At 41.8% G+C, this 20,850-nt stretch overlaps 1 protein-coding gene across 13 annotated transcripts in view; it reads right to left on the reverse strand.

Moving 5' to 3' along the window:
- The window catches only part of Tspan12 (tetraspanin 12), a 92,297-nt gene that overhangs the window by 56,143 nt on the left and 15,304 nt on the right, over window positions 1-20,850 (reverse strand). For 2 of the 13 annotated variants that reach the window (XM_028762556.1, XM_028762548.1), the window contains exons 1-4: window positions 11,219-11,334; window positions 10,788-10,941; window positions 10,339-10,494; window positions 9,788-10,096 (exon numbers count right to left, since the gene is read on the reverse strand). In XM_028762556.1, coding sequence (XP_028618389.1) covers window positions 9,788-9,853 — 66 coding nt within the window. In that variant the 5' untranslated portion in view covers window positions 9,854-10,096; window positions 10,339-10,494; window positions 10,788-10,941; window positions 11,219-11,334. Of the gene's footprint in view, window positions 1-9,787; window positions 10,097-10,281; window positions 10,310-10,338; window positions 10,495-10,787; window positions 10,942-11,154; window positions 11,180-11,218; window positions 11,335-20,850 lie in introns of those variants that run through there. The other 11 variants (XM_028762555.1, XM_028762547.1, XM_028762558.1 and 8 more) reach the window with 9 other exon arrangements.

Here is a 20,850-nt window from a genome sequence, read left to right on the forward strand (position 1 = left end):
TTTTCTTTTGGTTTGGTTTTTTAAGACAGGGTTTCTCTGTGTAGCTCTGGCTGTCCTGGAACTCACTCTATAGACCCTCGAACTCTTGAACTCAGAAATCCACCTGCCTGTGCCTCCCAAGTACTGGGCTTAAAGGCGTGTGCCACCACCGCCTGGCCATTTCTTTTGAACTGTATGTTTCAAGACATTTATTAATCAGCAGGATGAATGAAGCCTTGTGCTTTGAAGTCATTCTTCCTTTTTAAGTGTATACATTGATTGTGGCCTGTACCACACTATGTACCAGAGACACTAACGAGAAGGGACTGACACTATCTGAACATGATGCAGTTTTTAAAGGAAGAGGACATACATTGCCATCATCAGAAGTGTGAATGTGTAACTGCAGACTGTACTGAGTACAGAAAAGAAATAGTCCACGATGCTTTTAACAACTCCTTTCAGACTGTCTGAACTCATCCACAGGGTCAAAGGGACTTCTCTACAGCAGCAGAGATCTGAAGAGCAAAGTCAAGTTAATTAGGAAGGGAAAGGATAAAAAGGATTTTCCAATCAAAAGGAAAAGTGAAGGTTCCAGAGTAGAAGGCAGCATGACATGCTCAGGAGAGGGAAGTTGCCTCTGGGAATGCACAAGCAGGCAAGGAAGCTTGTCTTCAAAGCTACCTGAAGGTGTATGTCTTTGACCACATGGAAACAATGGGAAGCCACTGAACTCTGAACTCCAAACTAGGAACCTCAGTTCTGTGTCTTTTCAGCCTATAACTTTTAGTATGACATTTGGTTTTTCCTTAATCCCATTTTTTTCCACCTTTAAACCATCACTAAAAAAATTCTACTGTCTAGAAGATTCTTATGATGAAGCCGACCCAAATGTATTACCTGTTATGACCATGTGTCATGTTTAACCTAAGAGTTTCTCTTAATGCTTCTCAGTGTAAACTGTTCCTAAAACAGTTCAGAAATGGGATTATCTGATATGGGATGGACTACCAAGTGAACACTGCACAGAGCTACCGGCCGGCCATTCTCAATCTTAGCATGTCTAAAACAGATGCCAGCTCCACTTTTTTCCAAGCCTTTTGTCCCCCCTCACAGTGTTTACAATCCTAGTGAATGGAGTAATGAACCCTTCAATCACATGGACTGGCAGCTTGGCAGACAGCCCGAACCTCTCCCTTTTTTATACTGGACATTTAATTAGTTTTGAATCCTTTGCACGATTCCTGAGAGAGGCGTCTGGCAAATCCTTCCCCATTTCCTGCTGCTTCGGGCTAGTTCAAGCCCCCATCCTCTCTTGTCAGGATGTAGCAATCATCTTTATAAGACATCTTTCCAGCTCATAGACTCCACCTCCACAGTGCAGAATCAAGCATGCTTCAGCATGTAGCTGTCCTTATGCTATTTTCCAACCTCCATTTCCTTTTCCCTCATCTCCCTTCTAGAGAACAAAATGTAATAGCCATGGGAGGTCACACAAGGCCTTCTTACTCATTCTTTAATCTACCCTCCAACCCTGTTTGCTGCCAGCTCCTTCCTGTAGTTGAACAATGATGGAAGTCCTTGCAAAGGGCACCATTCACAACTCCCAAGCTCCCATGTCTGCTTCTGCCATTGCCTCTGCTGAAACACCACCCTTCCCAGGCCTTCCAGTCCTCAGGAGCAAAGTAACCTCTACTTCTCCTTGGACAACAGCCCAAACATCAGTTAGAGTGGAAAGATTGTCTCCTTACCCGCAGCACTTGTGAATGTTCTCTGCACAGCCCTCCAGGAGCTTCCATCTCATTTCCTGTTTGATTCTACCCATTAAAAGAATACTCACTCCACTCGGTAGTAGGGCCTAAGACCAGTTAGGTGAATAGGTAGAAAAAGAAGGGAACTGAATGGGAATGTTTTCTACTCTCCATGCAAACTGAGATCTTTAGCAAAATCAGATGCTTTAACAGGAACTAAACTTCACCTTGCCGAAATGTTCTGTAGGGGGATGCTGGCTTCACTTTGCTGGAAATGTTCTGTAGAAGGATGCTGGCCACATGACAATGTAATGATATACAATGCAGGCTAGAAACTAATATAGGGAAGCTTTAAACTATAAACTTTGCATTCTACACCATCTCACTGTTTTCTCTTAAGAGGTGTCTACCAAACGTGGCAGCTGTACCTGGAGCACTGATCGAAATAAGTATCAGCGCAAAGCCTTCTACCATGGTAAGCAAGCACCTTTGGGAAAAATGGCTTAAATGCTTGGAAACAATCTCATCCTTGAAGAGCAACTTTACACTGAGGCTGAGATGCTGGAAACAAGAGGCACAAACAGAACCATGCTACACTGAGGGACTAAACTAAAGTGAGACTGAATCAGCCCAATAACTCTTCCTGATACTATGTAACCTAGGAGCATAGCTTACAGGAAAAAAGTCATGCTCCGAAATAAATCATGGCATTTTCCGTGAATTATCCAAATTAGTTTTTAGTTTGTTTTAACCTTGTATTTCCCATTTTTGACCAAGATATACATATTTATGGGATAGTCATATCCTAATTTATAAATTTGCTACATATGGATCAAATTGGGGACATAATTATTCACCTGATATCCATGACTTCCAGTAATATCATAGACTATTTAAACATCAAGAAAGCATGTAGAAAGTAGCACATGTATTACTTTTGTAGACATACATTTGACATCTGCTACAACTTGTATGGGGAAGTGCTTAGAAAAAAATGCTACCTCTCAACAATTAAAAATATAAAATTTGTTCTACTGAGAGCATGGTCTAGTTTCTCCTGAATCTAATTATGGGGGTTGGGGAGTGTTACAGCAAGTTGTTTTTTAAATCAGAAGTGTGTGTTTGTCCACATTTTTTAAGTTGTGTTATGACGCACCCACCTATAGCTTGCACAAACTAGGTCATTGCCAAAAGCAAAGCTTTGAAATCCTTCCGGTATTTGCATAAATCAGTCTCAGAACATGTTAGTGGCACGGAGTCTCTTCATAACTGACAGACAACTAAAACTACCTTTCTGAACTTTCCTTTGTGTGTCAAATCTGTTAGCAAGGATAGAATGTCACTGAGGTCTAGATCTTATACTTCTGTCTCCACAAAGAGAACTCCAACCAAGAAGACAGGTTTTCAGAAGCGCATCCACTCATCTTGAAAACACTGAGACTGAAGTAAGAGCTTTACTCCTGTAAGAACTGACTTTTTACTTAGTTAAAAATAAATAAGTTTTTGCTGGTGTGGAGGCCGAAGCTACATGTTCCAGTGATATTTCTGCCTCCACCCTGTATGCCTTCCCAGCTTGCTCATAGGACTAGATGGTAGAGAATAAACACATGGCACTATTTGCCAATGACTTGAAAGAATAGACAATGGCCAGAACAGGTTGAGAAATTACCTATGGGCATAATTTAAGCACAGTCTTTATTAATTAGAAGTGGTTTAATCAGCAGCACCTGGAATAACAGCTCAGGATGAGAGTTTTCATGTATCATTGTCTTTCTCTACACGCTATGACTCTCCTTCCCTGGTCTGGAGAGACCCACTTTTAAGACTCTCGTGTTCTGACATGATTAGTGGAGACTTCTTCATTCTCAACATAACACTGGTTTCCAAGAGAAGAAGTACAGTCATGAAAGAAAGGTGGAATGCCTCATTCGGTACTACAGTCAACTCTACTGTCCCACTGTCCTAGCTTGGGGTTATACATTGAATGAGGTTGGGAGGATGAGCAAGGGACCCAGTGTTCCTATCTCCAGTAGGAACCGATGAAACTCAGAATCTACCATCTACTCCTCAAAAGCCCTCTATGAGGAACACAGCGACTTAAGCCTGTGACAGCTAAAACATGATGTATCTTTAAAAGACTAGTTTTGCCTTGATTGATTTTGTTTTCATAATGGAAATTTATTTTTAAGTTAGCTCAAACAAATCAGAGGCTTTTCACCACAACTTAGAAAGAGTTAAAAAAAAACTCAAATGCTATTCATAGTACACAGTTGAAAATAGAGATTTAAGAAGACCTGGGAGGTGAGAGACCCTCAGGACTCAAAGGGAGGGATCTTAGATGAAATGCCCTACAGTGGGGAGAAGGAATTTATAGAGCCCACCTTCAGCAGGAAGACAGGGCATCAAATGAGGAAGAGGGCTGCCATACCACAGTCAAAACTCTGACCCAGAATTGTTCCTATATGAAAGGACTGCAGGGATAGAAATGGAGAGGAGCCTGAGGAAAAGAAGGTCCAGCAATAGGCCCAAAATGGGATACAGCTCAAGGGGAGGTCCCAAGGCCTAACACTATTACTGAGGCTATGGATCGTTCACAAAAAGGGACCCATCATGACTGTCCTCCAAAAAACACAACAAGCAGTTGAAAGAGTCAGATGCAGATATTTGCACCCAATTAATGGACAGAAGCTAGTGACCCTTGTGGTTGAATTAGGGAAAAGCTGGAAGAAGCCAAGGAGGAGGGCGACCCTGTGGGAGGACCAGCAGTCTCAATTAACCTGAATCCTTTGAGATTTCTCAAATACTGGACCACCAACCAGGCAGCATACACCAGCTGATATGAGGCCCCCAACACAACATACAGAGCAGAGGACTGCCAGGTCTGGGTTCAGTCAGAGAAGATGCACATAACCGTCAAGAGACTGGAAGCCCCATGGAATTTAGAGGTCTGGTGGGGTGGGGGTGGGTGGGGACATCCTCTGGGAGACAGGGGGTGGGGAGGAAGCATGAGATGTGGAACAGTCAGAGGGTGGACAGGTAGGGGGATAAAATCTGGAGTGTAAAAAAAAAGATTAAATAAAAAGAAGGAATATATAAAAAGAGAAGTATTTTGATACGACAAAATAACTTTTTAAGGTGTGTATGGTAGAACACCATCTCACTACAGATACTGATGGCCAGAGAACAGAAGGAAAATTCCTTAAATGAACCTGAAACATGAACAAGATGTTCTGTTCACCTGTAGGCTTTCTAGGTCTCTTGTCAGGTTTAATTAGAGAAACCCACTCTTAGTATCCTTCAAAATGGTAAGCAAGCACCAATGACTTTCATTGATAAGTGAAAACACAGTTAAATACTACTGACAGGGTAGCATGCTTTTAGGGAATTATAATACACATTTTGTGAAATATGAAGTATTTGCCATGTTTACCAACTTTCAAAATAGTCATGCTACTCCCTTTTATAATAACGGGCATGTTTCACCTAAGAATAGCACTCCTATCAGAGAGCTACAGAAGTCACTTCTAAAAGAGAAGAAATCTTTCAGTTCTTCAAGTAACATAACACGTCATTTGACCAAGGACGAGTGTGATGCTTCAGATAAAGAGAATCATCACCCTCTGCCATCTTGGGCAGTGAGGAGCATCATCTCAAACAAAAGGCGTCTCAGCAGCAAAGATCCAGCATCACCCAGTATGTTCTGCTCAACACACAACAACACAACACTCATGAAACACTAGAAGCAAGAATGGATGGTTTGTTCTCTTGCAACTGCAGCAGGGTCAAACATCTTCATACTATGGAAGACACTCAACAGATGCCATGTCAGAGTCACAGCTCTGCAGGAATGAAGAGAACACAGAGCGCTGGGTCTAAGAACCTGTTGGCTGTTTCCTCTTAAGCACAATGACACCTTACACTTACAAAACTTAAAAACTCAAGATCTACCATTTTCCTTTAAGATTTTTCCATTTCAAGGATAGCAAAACAGAGAACTGTGTGGACTGTCTTTGTTTTCCCAGTTAGAATTCAATGGAGTTGGGGGGGCTGGGGGGGATCTCTCACTGGGATGGTGAAAGGAATTGAGTGCCAATACAAAATTTTAAAGATATTAAAATATGCACATTCATATATGTGTATTTAAAATGCAAAAAGTAGAAATTTCTACTTTTGAGCTATATGGGTAGCAAGGGAAGGTGTGTCAACCTGCAAATGAGAGAGAGGAAGAAAGGATTCCCTGTCCATGGTCAGGATGTAAAATATGATAAAAAAAGTAATGATGCAGATTCCATATTTGTTTGTTGTACTTATAATTTCAATGAGAAGTAGAAGTCGGCACGTGTTCCTACTGGTGCAGGAAAGGAATGGCTCAGACCAACTGTGTGACAGAAAAACCCCATTAACATGTTGAGAGCTAAAGAGGTAAGGCCCAGTATTTCCTTGGCATGTCCAAGACCCTCACTTCCATTCCAGCACACATATGTACAGGCAGAGCGCACATACAGGAAAGCTGAGCCTGAAGTTTAGCAGCATGCTTAGGTAACTCTCGTGCACTCTGTGGACTGAGAGGCCAACTCTAGAAGGCTTGGAATGAGCAGGTGGACAGGGAATCCTTCCCTACTGAGGATGCTTACTTGACATCACTGCAAATACACTCAGCATGGTTCCTGACAGTATCACTTTTCTACATATAGATAAATAAACAAAACTGGGCTTGGACTTCCTGTTCTGATGCTCACCAGCAGAACTCGTCTGAGCACTGCTTTCTTTATCTAAAAAAGGAAGGAATGAGAAAGAAAGCTCTTTTACTGGGCTGAGAGCTAAAGAGGACTAGATGCCCAGGAGCAGGCTCCACAGGGGACTAAAACTGCTCTAAGTTGAAAGGATTTTACTTTCTGAGGATATTTGCTAGGGTTTCACAAAGTTAGAATAATCATTTAATAAGATTCCATCAACTACTTCAGTAACTTTTGTTGTTGTTGTTTATCTGCTGTTTGCTTTTCTTTTTGAAACAAAGTTTCATTTTGTATCCAAGAGCTGGCCTAGACCTCCCTACCAAACCAGACTGCCCTTTGAATTCATAGCAATTATCCTGCATCAGCCTTCCTATAACAAGAATTGCAAACATGGGCCATCATGCCTGACCCCATGGATATTTTTAACTAAATGAAAATTTAAAAAAAAATCTTAGGGCTGGCACTACATGCCAGTCCAAATGAGCTTGCCTAATATCTGTGTTCAATGCCGTGAATCCACATGCAAGTGGAAGAAGGGTGTTGACTCTACGCAGTCATCTTGTGATATCCACCCACGGGCCATAGCACTGGCATACGACATATACATCATTCACACACACACAAACACACACACACAAACACACACACACACACACCTCATTCATGCACGCAAGCACACATTTTAAAAAATATTAAAGTCTATATGGAAAAAGAAACCATACCCAAGACAAAAAATGTGGGAGCTTTAAAAGGACATATACACTCATCTAAAAAGAAAAAAAACCATAAAAAATGTGTTTCACTATTGAGCAACAACAGATAAAATCAACCACCAAGCAACAGTAAGAACAAAATATGAAAAGAATATAAAGCACAAAATGAAATGCATCAAGAATATGTGTAACTACCCAAGCAGGTACTGAGAGATGCGAAAGAATAAAGTAATAGTAACATAAGACTTTAAATCTTCAGATGGGCCAGAATTCAGATTGTCCAAAATACAGTATTCCTGCATGGTAGAAAAAATGATACTTTCAAACAAATGATAGTGTCTACTGATGTCTTTATTTTTAAGCTATGGAATGTTCAAACAAAGTTACTGGATCAACAGCACTTCTCATCAGGGCACGAGTAATTACCACTCCTACCGCCAGGAATAGTCACAATCCACTTCCTGTTTGTCTCCTTGAGATTATCAAGATTGTGGTAACTGCACTGGCCACAGTGTTACTAAACATCACTCCGTGCCATTGTTGTGAGTGTTCACAACAGCTCTAAAAATACCTGTTTTAAAGACTAGACAACCAAGGCACTAAATTTACCTGGTAAATACGAACTAACCACATATGAGCTGTTTTGTATTTTACTGTTTTATTGATGTTAGCTACATTTTGCTATTGTGTTTCTCCTGTCAACACATACATTTGGATGTAAGCAATATATAAGCAGTGCATATGAATGTGACTAGACGCATGTGGGTAGTGATAAGGACGTGTTATCTCTGTCTAAAGCAAATTAAAATATAGAGGGAGCATACTGGACTTCTGGACATAACGGGAGGAGAGGAGAGCTAGAGACAGAGAGGGTGTCGATCTAGATAAAGACACAAATCAGAATACACACAGCCTCATAGTCAGAAAGCAGAAGGAGAGACCAACAATAAAAGAATAACATTTTGCAGTCCTTGGTAGCATGAAGGGGACTGCAAATGTTTAAGAGAGGGGTGTTTTTCAAGCAAGTTTCATTATTCCAAAGAGCAATGCTTTTGCAGAATGATTTGAATTTCCTCCAGTATTTGATGTTTTTAATTGAATAACAAAAGATCTTATTAATGGGGAGGTTCGGAAGTGCATAAAGGATATGTGTTAAAGGCATTGTCTAAGTGCAGGAGTGCGGAGTTCTGTCTCTGGCCCCACCACCACTGGAATAGCTGGCCTTTGCCATGCCATTTAACTTGCTCTCAATTTCCTGATTAACAAAGAAAGGAAGTTCAACAAGGCCTTCCATAAAGATCCCTTTAGTGTGAAAGTGTAACAAACCTATCACTAAGATGGATAACGTAGGCAAGTGAAAACTTAGCAATCAGAGTAATCACTGTATATTTTTAGAAGAAACAGAGCTGAAAGTCTCAGTACCTGATAGCTACATAGGTAACTTAATGAGCAACTTTCAAATGTGCCCTTCTAGAATTAAAGGGCACAGTAAAATCAATTAGCAATTTTCTATTTACAAATGGTAAATGTAATGACTCAATGCTATACTTTTCCTATTAAGTTTTAAAAGTTGTCCTTTTGGATAGTGCCAAATGACTTATTAAAGACTTAATTTGTCATCTTAGAATACTGTCAATCCAGAAGGAGCAGTTTAACAAAAATATCCTCCTCTAGAGACCAGCTGTAATAGCTGTCAGAAAATAAGGGGGCTAGCCAATGCCAGACAGACAGAGAAATAAATACCCTGCACACTAAAATTTCCAGCAGGAAACGTTGAATATAAATTATTAAAGGAACGCAAAAATGGCAAAAGGGAACTTGCTTAAGCATGACAACCTTCTGAAGTAACATTTAGAGTTTTAATACTCACATTTTCATAAGTATTATAAATAGTACAATGCTAACACTTGATGAAAACTTAGAAAACACCAAAAGTCACTAACTCATACAGTGTAATTTTCATGGACTTTGAAATTGTATGTATTTCTTTTCCTTAAATGGATGTGATATTTTTTCCAAAAGCATATATAAAATATATAAAATATTTTAATATGAAATATATATAAAATTCCTCAAACATCCCCTACTTAGAAATAATTATAAGAAAACCACCTTTTAGACTATATGAAATTCCCTTTAAAAACCTATCCAGACTTTTGATCTAGGTGTGACTCCGTCCAAAGACATATTAAGAGCAGTTGCCTGAACCAATTTTTATAGAATGCGGCGGTGACGTAAAGAAAAAATGTAAGGCTTGCACAGTTATCTAAAATTCCTGCAAGCTAGCGGTTCCGGAGTAGTAAGTCATAATTCTCTTATCTTCCAGTACAAGCACGTGCACTTATTTCTATCCTTAGATTAGCTTCAAGTTACTGGCACTTGTATACAGGAGCGGCGCTTTTTTTTTTTTTTCTAATTACAGATGGAACTTGAGCTAGATCAAAGGTATTCTAAGAAGGTCATTTTTTTTACTTCTCTGAAAAACAGAGGATGTGATCTCATGTCATTAATTAATGCTGAGCCATGCCCTTTGGCGCTTTATCTGGTAGTTGAAAAAACCGGGTCCAGCCATCCCCACCTGCTGGGATAGTAGAACTGTTAGACTTACCCAAAAGAGTAGGTTGAGGGCGTAGAGCAAACAGCGCAAACACTTCACGGAATCTTCTCTGGCCATTGTAAGTCTTGGGAGGGAGAAGCCCCATCCTCTCACCACATTCTACTGATCCAGGCAGAGCCGCAGCAATCTACAGGGGCAGGCACAGTAGGGAACTAGCTTCACAAGTGGGCCCCTGTACCAGTCCTCAGCTGTGTCCCCAAACCTAGTTTATTCCAGACGTCCTCTCATCAAAACTCAGTTGTTAAAGTCTTAATGGTAACAAAACTCCCAAAGTTTTCACTTGGCCTCGGATAACACCTGCTGCCAAGAAAAAAAAAAAAAAAAGGTTGACTCTGGATGAATGAAGACTTACAGTATACTAGTTTTCCCGATGGACCTGTGGCATGGCCCTTGAGACTTTCTTTGCTGTCTCCCTGGGGACAGCTTTGTGTCTCTGGAGATGCCACAGGCTCCATTGCTACCCCCACCCCCAAGGACACACACACCTCGACCTCCCTGAGCACGGGAGTGCCCTTCTCCCCTGGGCACCTCCTGGGCCCTACCTCCACGCTCCCACCCCACCACCGGGTCGCACAGCTCGGGTGTGAACTCGGGAGCCACTGGGGGCGCAGCGCAGAGCTGGGCTCCCGCCCGGTGACTAGGGTTTCTTTGGAAGAACGTGAGAAATGCAGTTTGTCGTCCGGGAATAATGGATGAGCCTGGGGCGGGGTGGCGGGGAGAGAACATTGAGGAGTCCGGGCCGGTGCAGCTGTACCCAAGCCGGACCGGTCATCATTCACTACCACCCTCGCCCCCCGGATGCGCAACCTCGGGCCCCGCGTGCCGCCGCGACACAGAAGTCCCCGCCGCCCGCAGAGCACAAAGCCAGTGCGGTTAGGCAAAGTCACCGCGGCCGCGCGCCCCGGGCAGGACGCACCGCGCAGGGCAGAAGCCACTTCGGCTGGCGTTAGGGACCACGGGCAGTAGAGATGCGGGACTTGTGGCCACTCACCGTCCGAACTGCGCTCCTGCCGGGGGACAGTCGGGGGACACACGGCAGACACTCATCCGGGCAGGGACGCTCCTCCCGGAAAGCCAAAGGGCTGCATCGGCTCTAGCAGATGCTTCCTTGTCTTCCTCTTCCCAGCCGTCGCCGTCGCTGACTCCTGGGAAAAAGAAAAAAAAAAAAAAAAAGTCCGGGCAGCAGTCGCTGGAAAGTCTCTGCTAAGCCACCTCCCGACGCCGCTGTCCCTCCCAAGTCCTCGCCAAGTCCGGACAAGGCAGCAGCGGCAGCCAGGGCCAGCTGCACAAACTCTCAGCGCATGCTCGGCCGCTGGCTGCCGGGTTGGGTCCTAGTGGGTGTTTCTTGTCCCTCTCACCCAGAGTGACACCCCAGAGAAATTCTTCACTTCTACAAGATAGAATGCCGGAGAGATTAAAAACCTGTAAAACTAGGAGGATTCCATGCAGCAAACCCCTTTAAAATGGTGGCGTCGCGGGAATGGAGGATGGGTTATAAGGAAGCAGGCTTTTATTATATGAAAATATTTGTGTTTGAGAAGGGGGGCCACGGGTGGCCTAACCCAATTCCTGCAATGAGAGACTAGTTTTCAGGATCTTTATGGAGCCGCCTCTTGTGACTTGTCATTAACATCCTGCCCTGTGAACCTTATTGATCTGTTGCACTCCCCGTGTGCAGAAGTAGGTAAATTAATATATAAAACATTTCTTGCCCACTCTAAACTACTAACATTTGCAAAACCATCAACGTATCCCTATACAGATTTAGCATCCAGCTGGGAAAAAAAAAACAGGTAATTCTTTCACAAGTAATCCAAAGTTTTCAAATTCCCTCCTGATCCGGTTGCCTTGACAATGTTCGATGTGGTCATATAATCTGGAAATGCACACAGGGTAATCTTTGGAAAGTCGTCTTGTTTTTTGGGGGATTTTTGTTGTTGTTGTTGTTGTTGTTGTTGTTGTTTTAAACTAGAGATTGGGGGGGTATCACAATAACCACAAAGCATATCTCCAAACCTATCTTCTATTTCAGAAGTAAGATATTTTCACATTTAAAAATTTAAATTGCTAGCTCATGTTGCTCCCACAAAAGATTGAGTTTTATCCCTCACAATAGTATATGTTGCTGTGATCATTTGTTCCCTCATCAAAAAGCAAATAAAACTTCACCAACAAATGTGAATTACATGAGATCCAAGCAACATCTTTGAGAAAAACTAATAACCGGAGTCCTCGGGGCAACTTGCAGCTGTGGTCTGTGTCCATCATCACCTGTCTGCTGCGTGGCCAAAGTGACAAGGAGACATGGTCTAAATCGGTTGACACTGAGGTCAAGACCATGAGAGACAATGTGGATGCCCAGAGCTAGGGTATTAACATTCTTCCTAAGCAGATCACTAAGACAACAAGTTCTAAAAAGCAAACAAGAAGGACAGCCACCCACAGAAATTGCCAAGGAGATCGTCCAGTCATCCATGAGATGACTCCCACTCCAATAACAGAGTGGCTTCTAAAATTGTGGGAGGAGCTAAGAAAGCCGCTTTCATCCTTCATCCTTGTGTTCACAGGCAAGGGCAAGGGCAGCTTCACAAGGACAGAGACTGAAACAAAGCGCCATCCAAAAGCTATTGGTGCCACACAGCTCCTGAGAGACATAAAAATTTCCTCATACAAGGGAGGGTTTGCCATTAAAAGGGAGAAATAAATGCCAACAATTAAAAAAAAAAAACTGTCTTCCATTGTTAGAAGATTGGAAAATGCTTTCTGCATAATCTATAAACTCTTAGGAGTCACCTGCCCAAGCATGATAAAATAATAATATAGTTAAAAGAACTTTAGAAACACGTTTGTCCTCTCTTCGTAGTAAATAAGAAATGATGGACCAAAAGTAGTCGCTTAATATGGTCACCTCTTAGTGCAACTGGAGTCAGGCTACCATCTGGAATTCAGAAAAACCCTGATGCTCTGGTGAACTCCAGCACACTGAAGTCAGAGTCTCCAAAGTTGTGGCCTTAGCATGCAATTTATTTCAGCATTTCCAAACATTTCCATTGACTGAGTGTGCAGTAAAGTTTAAAAATTTACTAGGCTTTCCTGGAAACTTCAGATGAGCAGAGGAGAGTCTGAGGTTTAGTGGAATTACAATCCCTTACCTGCCAGTGTAAGAACTGAGAGTATTCCCTCTTTCTAAGCAAGAAGCAAACAACTGTAGCCATTTCTCTAATATTCCTGACAAATGGTCTTCAGGAGCTTAATCAACTTCAGCATGAGAGACCTCATCACATTTAAAATATTGCAAAACAAGGCAGCTTCCATGGCCTCTAATTAACCACACTTCTTGACATTCTGTCATTCCGTAGGCCCTGTAGCTTTCTCAACCAACATTCACTACACAGACATCATTGCCATTTGGGTAAAGAATAACATATTTGCATATTCTACTCATTGCCAGGAGGCAGGAACCCATTCTAAGGCAGCATGTCCTTCATTAAGTATTATTTGAATGTGTGGCACTTACTGTACCTCTCACCAGCTGGAGATATTAAAAATATAAGTCCCTGCCCTGTGAGAAAAGGTAAAGCAGTTCTTTCCTGTTTATTTAACGGTAATAATATGAATAAGACATGCATTTGCATGCACCTACTTATTGATTCCAGAGTTAAAAGCAAAACTCAGCCGTGTGGTAAGACAGATGAAGGCTCCTCTTCTCCATAAGCCACCGTACCTGTCCTTCCCATTGTGTATAGAGAGTGTGGAGAGGAAGGGACAGCAAGGTGCTTGGTTAAACAAACGAGTTTTACTGGCTTCGGAGCATAAAAAGAAGTTCTTCGCAATCATCAAACAAAGGAGGTTTTTTGGTTTGGGTTTTTGGGTTGTCTTTTCTCTTTTTTTAAACAAGTCTTATGTATATAACGTAATGGCTTTCTCCTTGAATGACACATCAACTTCTCAGAAATGTGACAGGCTACTGAGACTCAATTGACTGATTCAGGACTTCATAGGCAGAGAGTAAAGGAGAAGCTAAAATTTGGTTTCTAAATAAGGTTTGTCTTTCTTGTGTCACTGTTAGCCTGTACACAGCATCTCAAATCTGGGTGGGGGGTCCACTGACAGTTCCAAGGAGGAAGACAGACAGGTCATTTCTTACTAATTCTATGTCAAACACACGTACTCATGCTATTTTCTTACCTTATCTTTTTGGATGAATCAAGTACCTTCACTGTACTGTAAATTTAAAATATCCAGATAAAATGCAAGGTGATTCATGACTTAATCCTATCACCCAGGAGGCAGAAGCAAGAAGATCTCTGTAAGTTCAAAGCCAACCTAGTCTACATAGTGAGCTCCAGGATAGCCAGCACTACATAATGAAACCCCGCTGCAAAAATTAAACATAAAAAATTCAATTTTTTTCAAAAGCAAAATATCTAGTCAAATTTAAATTTCAAACAAACAAAAATCCCCCAGTGTTCCACAGAACTAATACCAGTAATATATAGCTTTCAATGTTTACCTAAAATTATTATTTAGCTGAATAGTCTAAAATTTCCTTAGCTAAACTTGAACATAATATGCAAATTGGAAACTAGAATTTCTACTCAAAATGCCACTTCACTAAGCAAGCATGTTATTTGACAGCGAATTGACAAACACAGCTTTTCACTCCGTAAGAGTCATGGGGTCAGATCTTGTCTCTCCTGTCTCTTCCACACACCTACATTGCCTCTCTCTCCTCAGCCATCTCCTCTCCTCTCAGAAGCACAAACACAAAGCCATCATGTGAACCCAGACTTCACATTCAGTCAGCACTATTTCTGGAGGGAAAAGAAATTGCTTCCTCCCTGTGTATCTCTCTAGGGATTAAAGAACCATTTCTCTGCCTCTCCCCACCCCCACCCTGGGATGCTACGGGAAGTTGTCACACTTGTGCTATTTCCTATGACCCTGTTACATATATAAGGGTGAATTCCTTGCTAGCAGTAAGTATGCATTTACCCTGATACCAGCAGACGTTGGAACCAGCAGCCCAGTTGCACTCAGTAGCCAGCCACTGAATCATTACTAAAAACTTAGATCTAGAAGAATCAAAGCTCTAGAGAAATTCCAACTCTCAATTTACAACTTCCTTGGTACACTTTCTCTTCAGAAAGCAAAAACCCAGATAATCGTTTAAAAAAATGCTTTTTTTTTAATGAAAAATCTAAATTCAGCTATTTGAAAAGGAAAGAAATGTAAAGGAAAGAAAACGAGTTTATTTGACTGTCCCACTTTCTTTGATAGAATCCTTACAAGTCACTCCACTGTATCAGGATATCAGAGTTTTGTCATGTTCATGGTATGACAATTAGAGAAAGGTCAAACAAACTATGACACACCCCTGCTTTCTACCCCTTCATTTCCTGCTCCAACTGGACATGTCATTAAATTCATTAAATTCATTAAAAAGTTTGGTTTTTACAATGACTTCCATTTAACTACCCCAAATACAAATATGCTCATCCTACCATGTATAAAAATATTATATGTAAATTCAGCTGATTGTATGATGAGAATTTAATCTGTACAAAATTAGTGTTGTTGGAATTTAAACTTTCTCTTACTGCATGTGTGTCTATGTCTGTGTGTAGACGTGCATCTATATGTATGTGTGTGTGGGGTGTGCATAGAGGTGTGCATAAGCATGGTTGCTAGCCAACCCATATTTTATGATCCAGAGCTGTAGCAAATTTCTATTTCGTATTTCACAGTATGGATGCATGTATGCCTGATGGATAAATGAGAACGAACTAATGTCTTTATTCTCTTCTAGTGGTGATGCAGCATTTACGTAAGTGACACAGACAATTTCCGTGATGTTTCATCTTTTTATGACTGGTTTTCTTTCTTAGAAAGGAAAAGAAGTTGTCCAGTAATTTCTGTGGTTAAAGGCTGATAGCCTTTGGGGTACATATGACTCTGATTGGGGGCTCTCACTGTCACACTTAATGACTTAAGGACACTTCCATCTTTTGACTACATCTCATAACTTTATCATCAAAGTCACTGTAAGTAGTTGTAGAAAAGACTTGGGACATAGCAAGATTAATTTAGAAAAGCTTTAAGTACTTTCCAAAATAACTGGTAAGAACTAAATTATACGTGGGTTTTAGCTTTGTGTGTGTGTGTGTGTGTGTGTGTGTGTGTGTGTGCGAGAGAGACAGAAAGAGAGAGAGAGAGAGAGAGAGAGAGAGAGAGAGAGAGAGAGGATTCTGCTAATGTTTTATGAGTCCCTGTTACCTGAGTTATACACACACACACACACACACACACACACACACACTCACACAAATCTTTTCAAGTCTGCCATGTGGAGATGAAGTGGGTCTCATTCCCAGGAAGGAAGCTTAAGAATAAGTAGCAGCCAGCCTTGGCTGGAGAACTAACCACAGAGTCACTTCATTAACTGAGTCCCAGTGGCCATTCCTTAGATCAGACTTGAAAATTAAGAATCCAACAAGAAACGCGTGCTACCTAAATTGATGCTCTCCTCATTGTTTCTTCCCCTTGCTGTGATCAACTTACCTACAGATAAATGACATAAGTCAGCTCCCCTTTTCCTTCTGCTCCACTGACATCATTCTATTAGCCTCCAAGTCTCCCAGACAAACTTAACCCAATCTGCGACGCATTGAGCTGTCACAGACAACCCCATTTCACTCAGTTATGGGAGCAGATGAGGAGGGCCAGAACCTCACATCTAGACCAATCAATTAGAGTGTGACTGGAACTCCAGCAACGACTCATCAAAAGGCAGTGTAAATTCTGGGCAGCCAAGCGGAACATAGTATGAGGGGAATTTACTGGCAAGCCCGATGTGGAAATCTCGGTAGGAAAGCAGATGGCAGTGTCAAAGAGGCACAGCAAATGGTGCGGGGCAGGTGCCCTGGCAGATAGACAGAGCTCAGAAGGAAGGGAGTTGGGCAGAGAGAAAAAAGAAGGGAGGGAGGGAGTCAGAGAGAGAGGGAGATTGATGGAGAGAGGAGAGAGAGGAGAGAGAGGAGAGAGAGGAGAGAGAGAGAGAGAGAGAGAGAGAGAGAGAGAGAGAGAGAGAGAGAGAGAGAGAGAGAAATGTAGAATGTTGCCCTGAAGCAAGACTCCCTTGAAACATCAACCGATTTAAACACTCTTTGCCAAGGCAAGCTCAGAGACTGATCCTGAGACCCGAGCGGGGAAATAAAGTTCCAGGGAACGTTTTCTCCAGCTAATTTTAAGAATTCAATATTCTACTTGGGAAAGTTTGCACCGTTTCTGGATTAAAGATTTAAATGCTGGGCTGAGCAGCTTGTCAGTAATTTAAAGCCGGAGGCAGCCACTCCTGAGCAATGTACTCATACGTGTATGAACAGCAACAACCAGAGCAGAAGTTAGAAGGGGCACCTGCTTTCCAGTGCTGGTTTCTCTCCGTCATGACTGAGACTTCCAGAAGCCTCAGTTTCCTTATCTGTCCACATGCTTCCTGAAGGTTGTGTAATACATGATTGGCCTAAATTTAGCTGGGGTCACACTGCCCTTTGAGGTTTAAATAGAATAGGCTAAGCCACTTTCCAGCAAGCAGTGGGTAAGGATGTTTTTGTCTTGTACTCGCTTTGGGAATTCTAGAATGGGGCAAAGAGGAGCAAATTCTCTTCCAGAGTTCTGAGGCAGTTTACAGTTCATCTTTCTGACTTCCTTCAGAAGGAAACAGCCTTTAGGAAACATTTTCTAAAGTGCAGCCAGTACATACTATGCTCACTGCTGGTTTTGATTAACATCTCAAGAAATGATGAAGGGCTGTAGCAGCACACAACCACTCAGAACAAGTGTTAGCTAGACTAACTTGTGGTGGAACCTGTCTTCCTGATAGCCTCTCCCTGGATCCTTGGTGTTGGATGGCCCTCTGGCAGGTCCCTCCCACTGACTACACTTCAGCTCCAAATTCTATGCCTTCTCAGACAGAAGGCATACCTACCTCTATTATTTTGTTTGCTGCCTCTACCCTAGAAGTTTCCTTTCCTGGTACCTTTCACATAATACTCTCCTTAAGAGAAATACTGGTGCTTTAAAAGAAAAATAAATAAACTATTTTTTTACAATGCTTACTATATGCTAGAAAATATTTTAAGTATCATACACCAAGTGAAAACTTAATATTTTGCCCATCTCAGTTATGATGAAATCAAGGCAGGTCATATTAACTAAAGACCAGAGCCTTTAAAGCAATGCTTGGTTGTCTAGAGCCCTACAGTCCTATAAGACATAATAGCCCAGCAAAATACCTAGAAATAAATGGCCAAATGGTAGTTCAGAAGAATATTCTGACATCAATAGGTAAGATGTCCTGGAAGCAAGACCTGGGGGCATGATGTCATCTCTATTGGCATATTTAACAAAAAAAAAGCATAAGCATTAATCTTTTAAGAAGTCTAAGGACATAGGATACATTAGCCATTGTATTCACTTCCTAGCCATAGTCAAACCCTATGTATTAACCATTCTGACGATTCCTCTAGAGAAGATTCTTATTAATACCAAGTAAGTTTAATACTTCATTGGACAAGTATTAATGAACACCAATGTCTATAAATGCCTAGTCCTTCTAAAGGTGTAGGCAAAAAAGATGTGAAACACAAAAATGCAGACATAGAGTAGAAATAGAAGGAAATTATACAATAGGGAGTGTGGGACTTTGTAAGGGTATTCTGGGTCATGGTTGGGCAGTTGCCTAGAACTCCGAGACTCTACGTGAGGACTGGCAGGAGTTCAGCGCACCCCAAGAACCCAGGGTTCTGAAAAGCAGTCTAGTCTCCTTAAAACTCAGTCACATAGGCCTGCAATTACAACCGCTTCCAAAGTGCACAGGTAGAGGGTGTGACTAGAGGCCTCAGGGCCTAGGGATTTACATACTAATGAAGGCCAGAGGGCAGAGCAAATTAAGCATGCCTCTTCCTCCCCACATCCTCCCCCAATCCTCCCCCTTTCTCCCTCGCTATATAACTCGGGACTGCCCTGAGTTTTAAGGGGGGAGGGGGGTACATCCAAATCCATCCAAATCCATCCACCATCCGCCATGACAATAAACCCTTTTGGAACCAAGGACTTCCTCGTGTTTTTAGGGCCTGCCGCCACCAAAGCCTCCAGGCCGCTGGAACCGTAGACGGTCCTCTTGCATGTGGGACCTACCCCAGTGTGGAAGCCTCCCTAGACCCCACAGCTGCGCCCTGTAATTTTCCCCACAAGGGAGGACGAGGGAAGAAGAGGGAAAGAGGGCACCAGAAACAGCTAGAGATAAAGTAAAAAAAAGGAAGAGTAGAGCAGAGAAATGAGGGAAAATGAGAGAGAGAAGGAAAAGGGAGATGGAGGAAGGAAAGGAAGGGAAAGGGTTTGCCACAACCGTTGCCATGGAGCTGTGATAGCCAGCCTTGTTTCTCCTCCTCAGCAGACAATTCCTGCTACTTGCCTCTGAAATTCGGTCCTAACAGGGCCCTCACATAACACAAGGTAGAACAGAAGAACATTTTGCTTCTGGGCCTTTCCAGACTGTTTCTGTGTCTTAGAAGAGAAGTATTGAAGATTCTGCCATCCATTCTTAGAGATCTAAACAGTTAGTATGATGAGGAGATGCCCTTTAATTTCCTAAATAATAATGGTTTGATGTTTTGATAGAGACAATTCCTACCACTCTTTTGGAGGATTTCGAAGGTACAAGATTAGTTTGCATGCTTTCCTCATTTCAGAATAAAAACAGCAAGAATTTCTTGTTTAAGAGAACCTCTGAAATGGCCCATTTGTTATATAGGTCCAATATTCACAGTTTTTCTGGGTGCATCGAAGAATTTTAGCTGTTAAACTTGCTTTTCTTTTAATTCCTCATTGTCTTTTCAAGTTTTAAAATACACAGTTAGTTGTACAAGGTACCCACATTTTTACTTACTCCTATCATTTCTTTGAGGCTTGGAGAATTCATCAGGAGTTCAGTTTTGCTTTGTGAATCTGTGTCAACCGATAGCTACACATTTCTTCTTCTGACCAAGAGTCAAGCCTGTAAATCATGACACCTTTAACTTATCTCCCTTCATTTACAGTGCCAGATGGCAATATTATTGGATTTTTTTTAAACGTGAAAAATCATCACAAAATAATTAGGGAATCAGTGACTTGCAGTAACTTGGCCAAAGTGCTCCTGTGGTTTTCAATTCAGTAGAATGAACCCATTTCAAATCTCTGGCTCGCTCTTCTGTGTCATATCCCACACTTGGCACCCTGGATTTCCCACATGATTATTGCAAAGGCAATACTTACCATGCCCTGATGAATGCAACAATTACAACACAAAAGAAGTCATTAATGCATCGGGACAGAAAGACTATGGTCTGTGAGCATGTAATTAGGCTTTTGCTGCAATTATCCTTCATCTGAGGAATTTTCTTAATGTAAAAATGATAAAAACAAATCATAAGCATTCAATGAGTTTAATTAATGAGCAGCACAGAGCCACATTTAGTTGAATCTGTACCCTTTAATGTGTTCTTCTAGGGACTTCAATCTTATAAAACATGAATATGCTCATATATTAAATACTTTACAATACTTGCATTCGAAAGCCTTTCCCAGGCACTCTTATCTCTGCACCTCAAAAACTTGTCCAAATTTTCACTGTGGATGCAAGATGTAGGCACTGAAGCATTAGACAGGGAAAGAACTGGTGTGAGGAGCACCCCGTGTGTGGAGGTAGAAAAGACAGGACAATCTGTCTCTTGAGGCAGAGAAGGAAAAAAGAAGACAACGTGGGGTAGAAGAAAGTCGCTAACAAGAAGAGAAATGGAGAGCCACGGTCACCAGAATAAAGCAGGGGAAAGAAAGTCTGGATGTCAGGGTTGCAAGATGTGGAAGCAGGGACATAGAGATCTTGCAGGATTCCTGTTGCTCAGCAGGTGATCTAAGCCATTTCTTTTACTTTCTTCCTCTTCCTTGGAGGTTGGTTATTTCTCTGTTTGGGATGTGTGTATCTCTCTCTCTCTCTCTCTCTCTCTCTCTCT

Source organism: Grammomys surdaster, unplaced genomic scaffold (genome assembly GCF_004785775.1).
Source record: "Grammomys surdaster isolate TR1022 unplaced genomic scaffold, NIH_TR_1.0 134, whole genome shotgun sequence".
NCBI classification, from domain to species: domain Eukaryota; kingdom Metazoa; phylum Chordata; class Mammalia; order Rodentia; family Muridae; genus Grammomys; species Grammomys surdaster.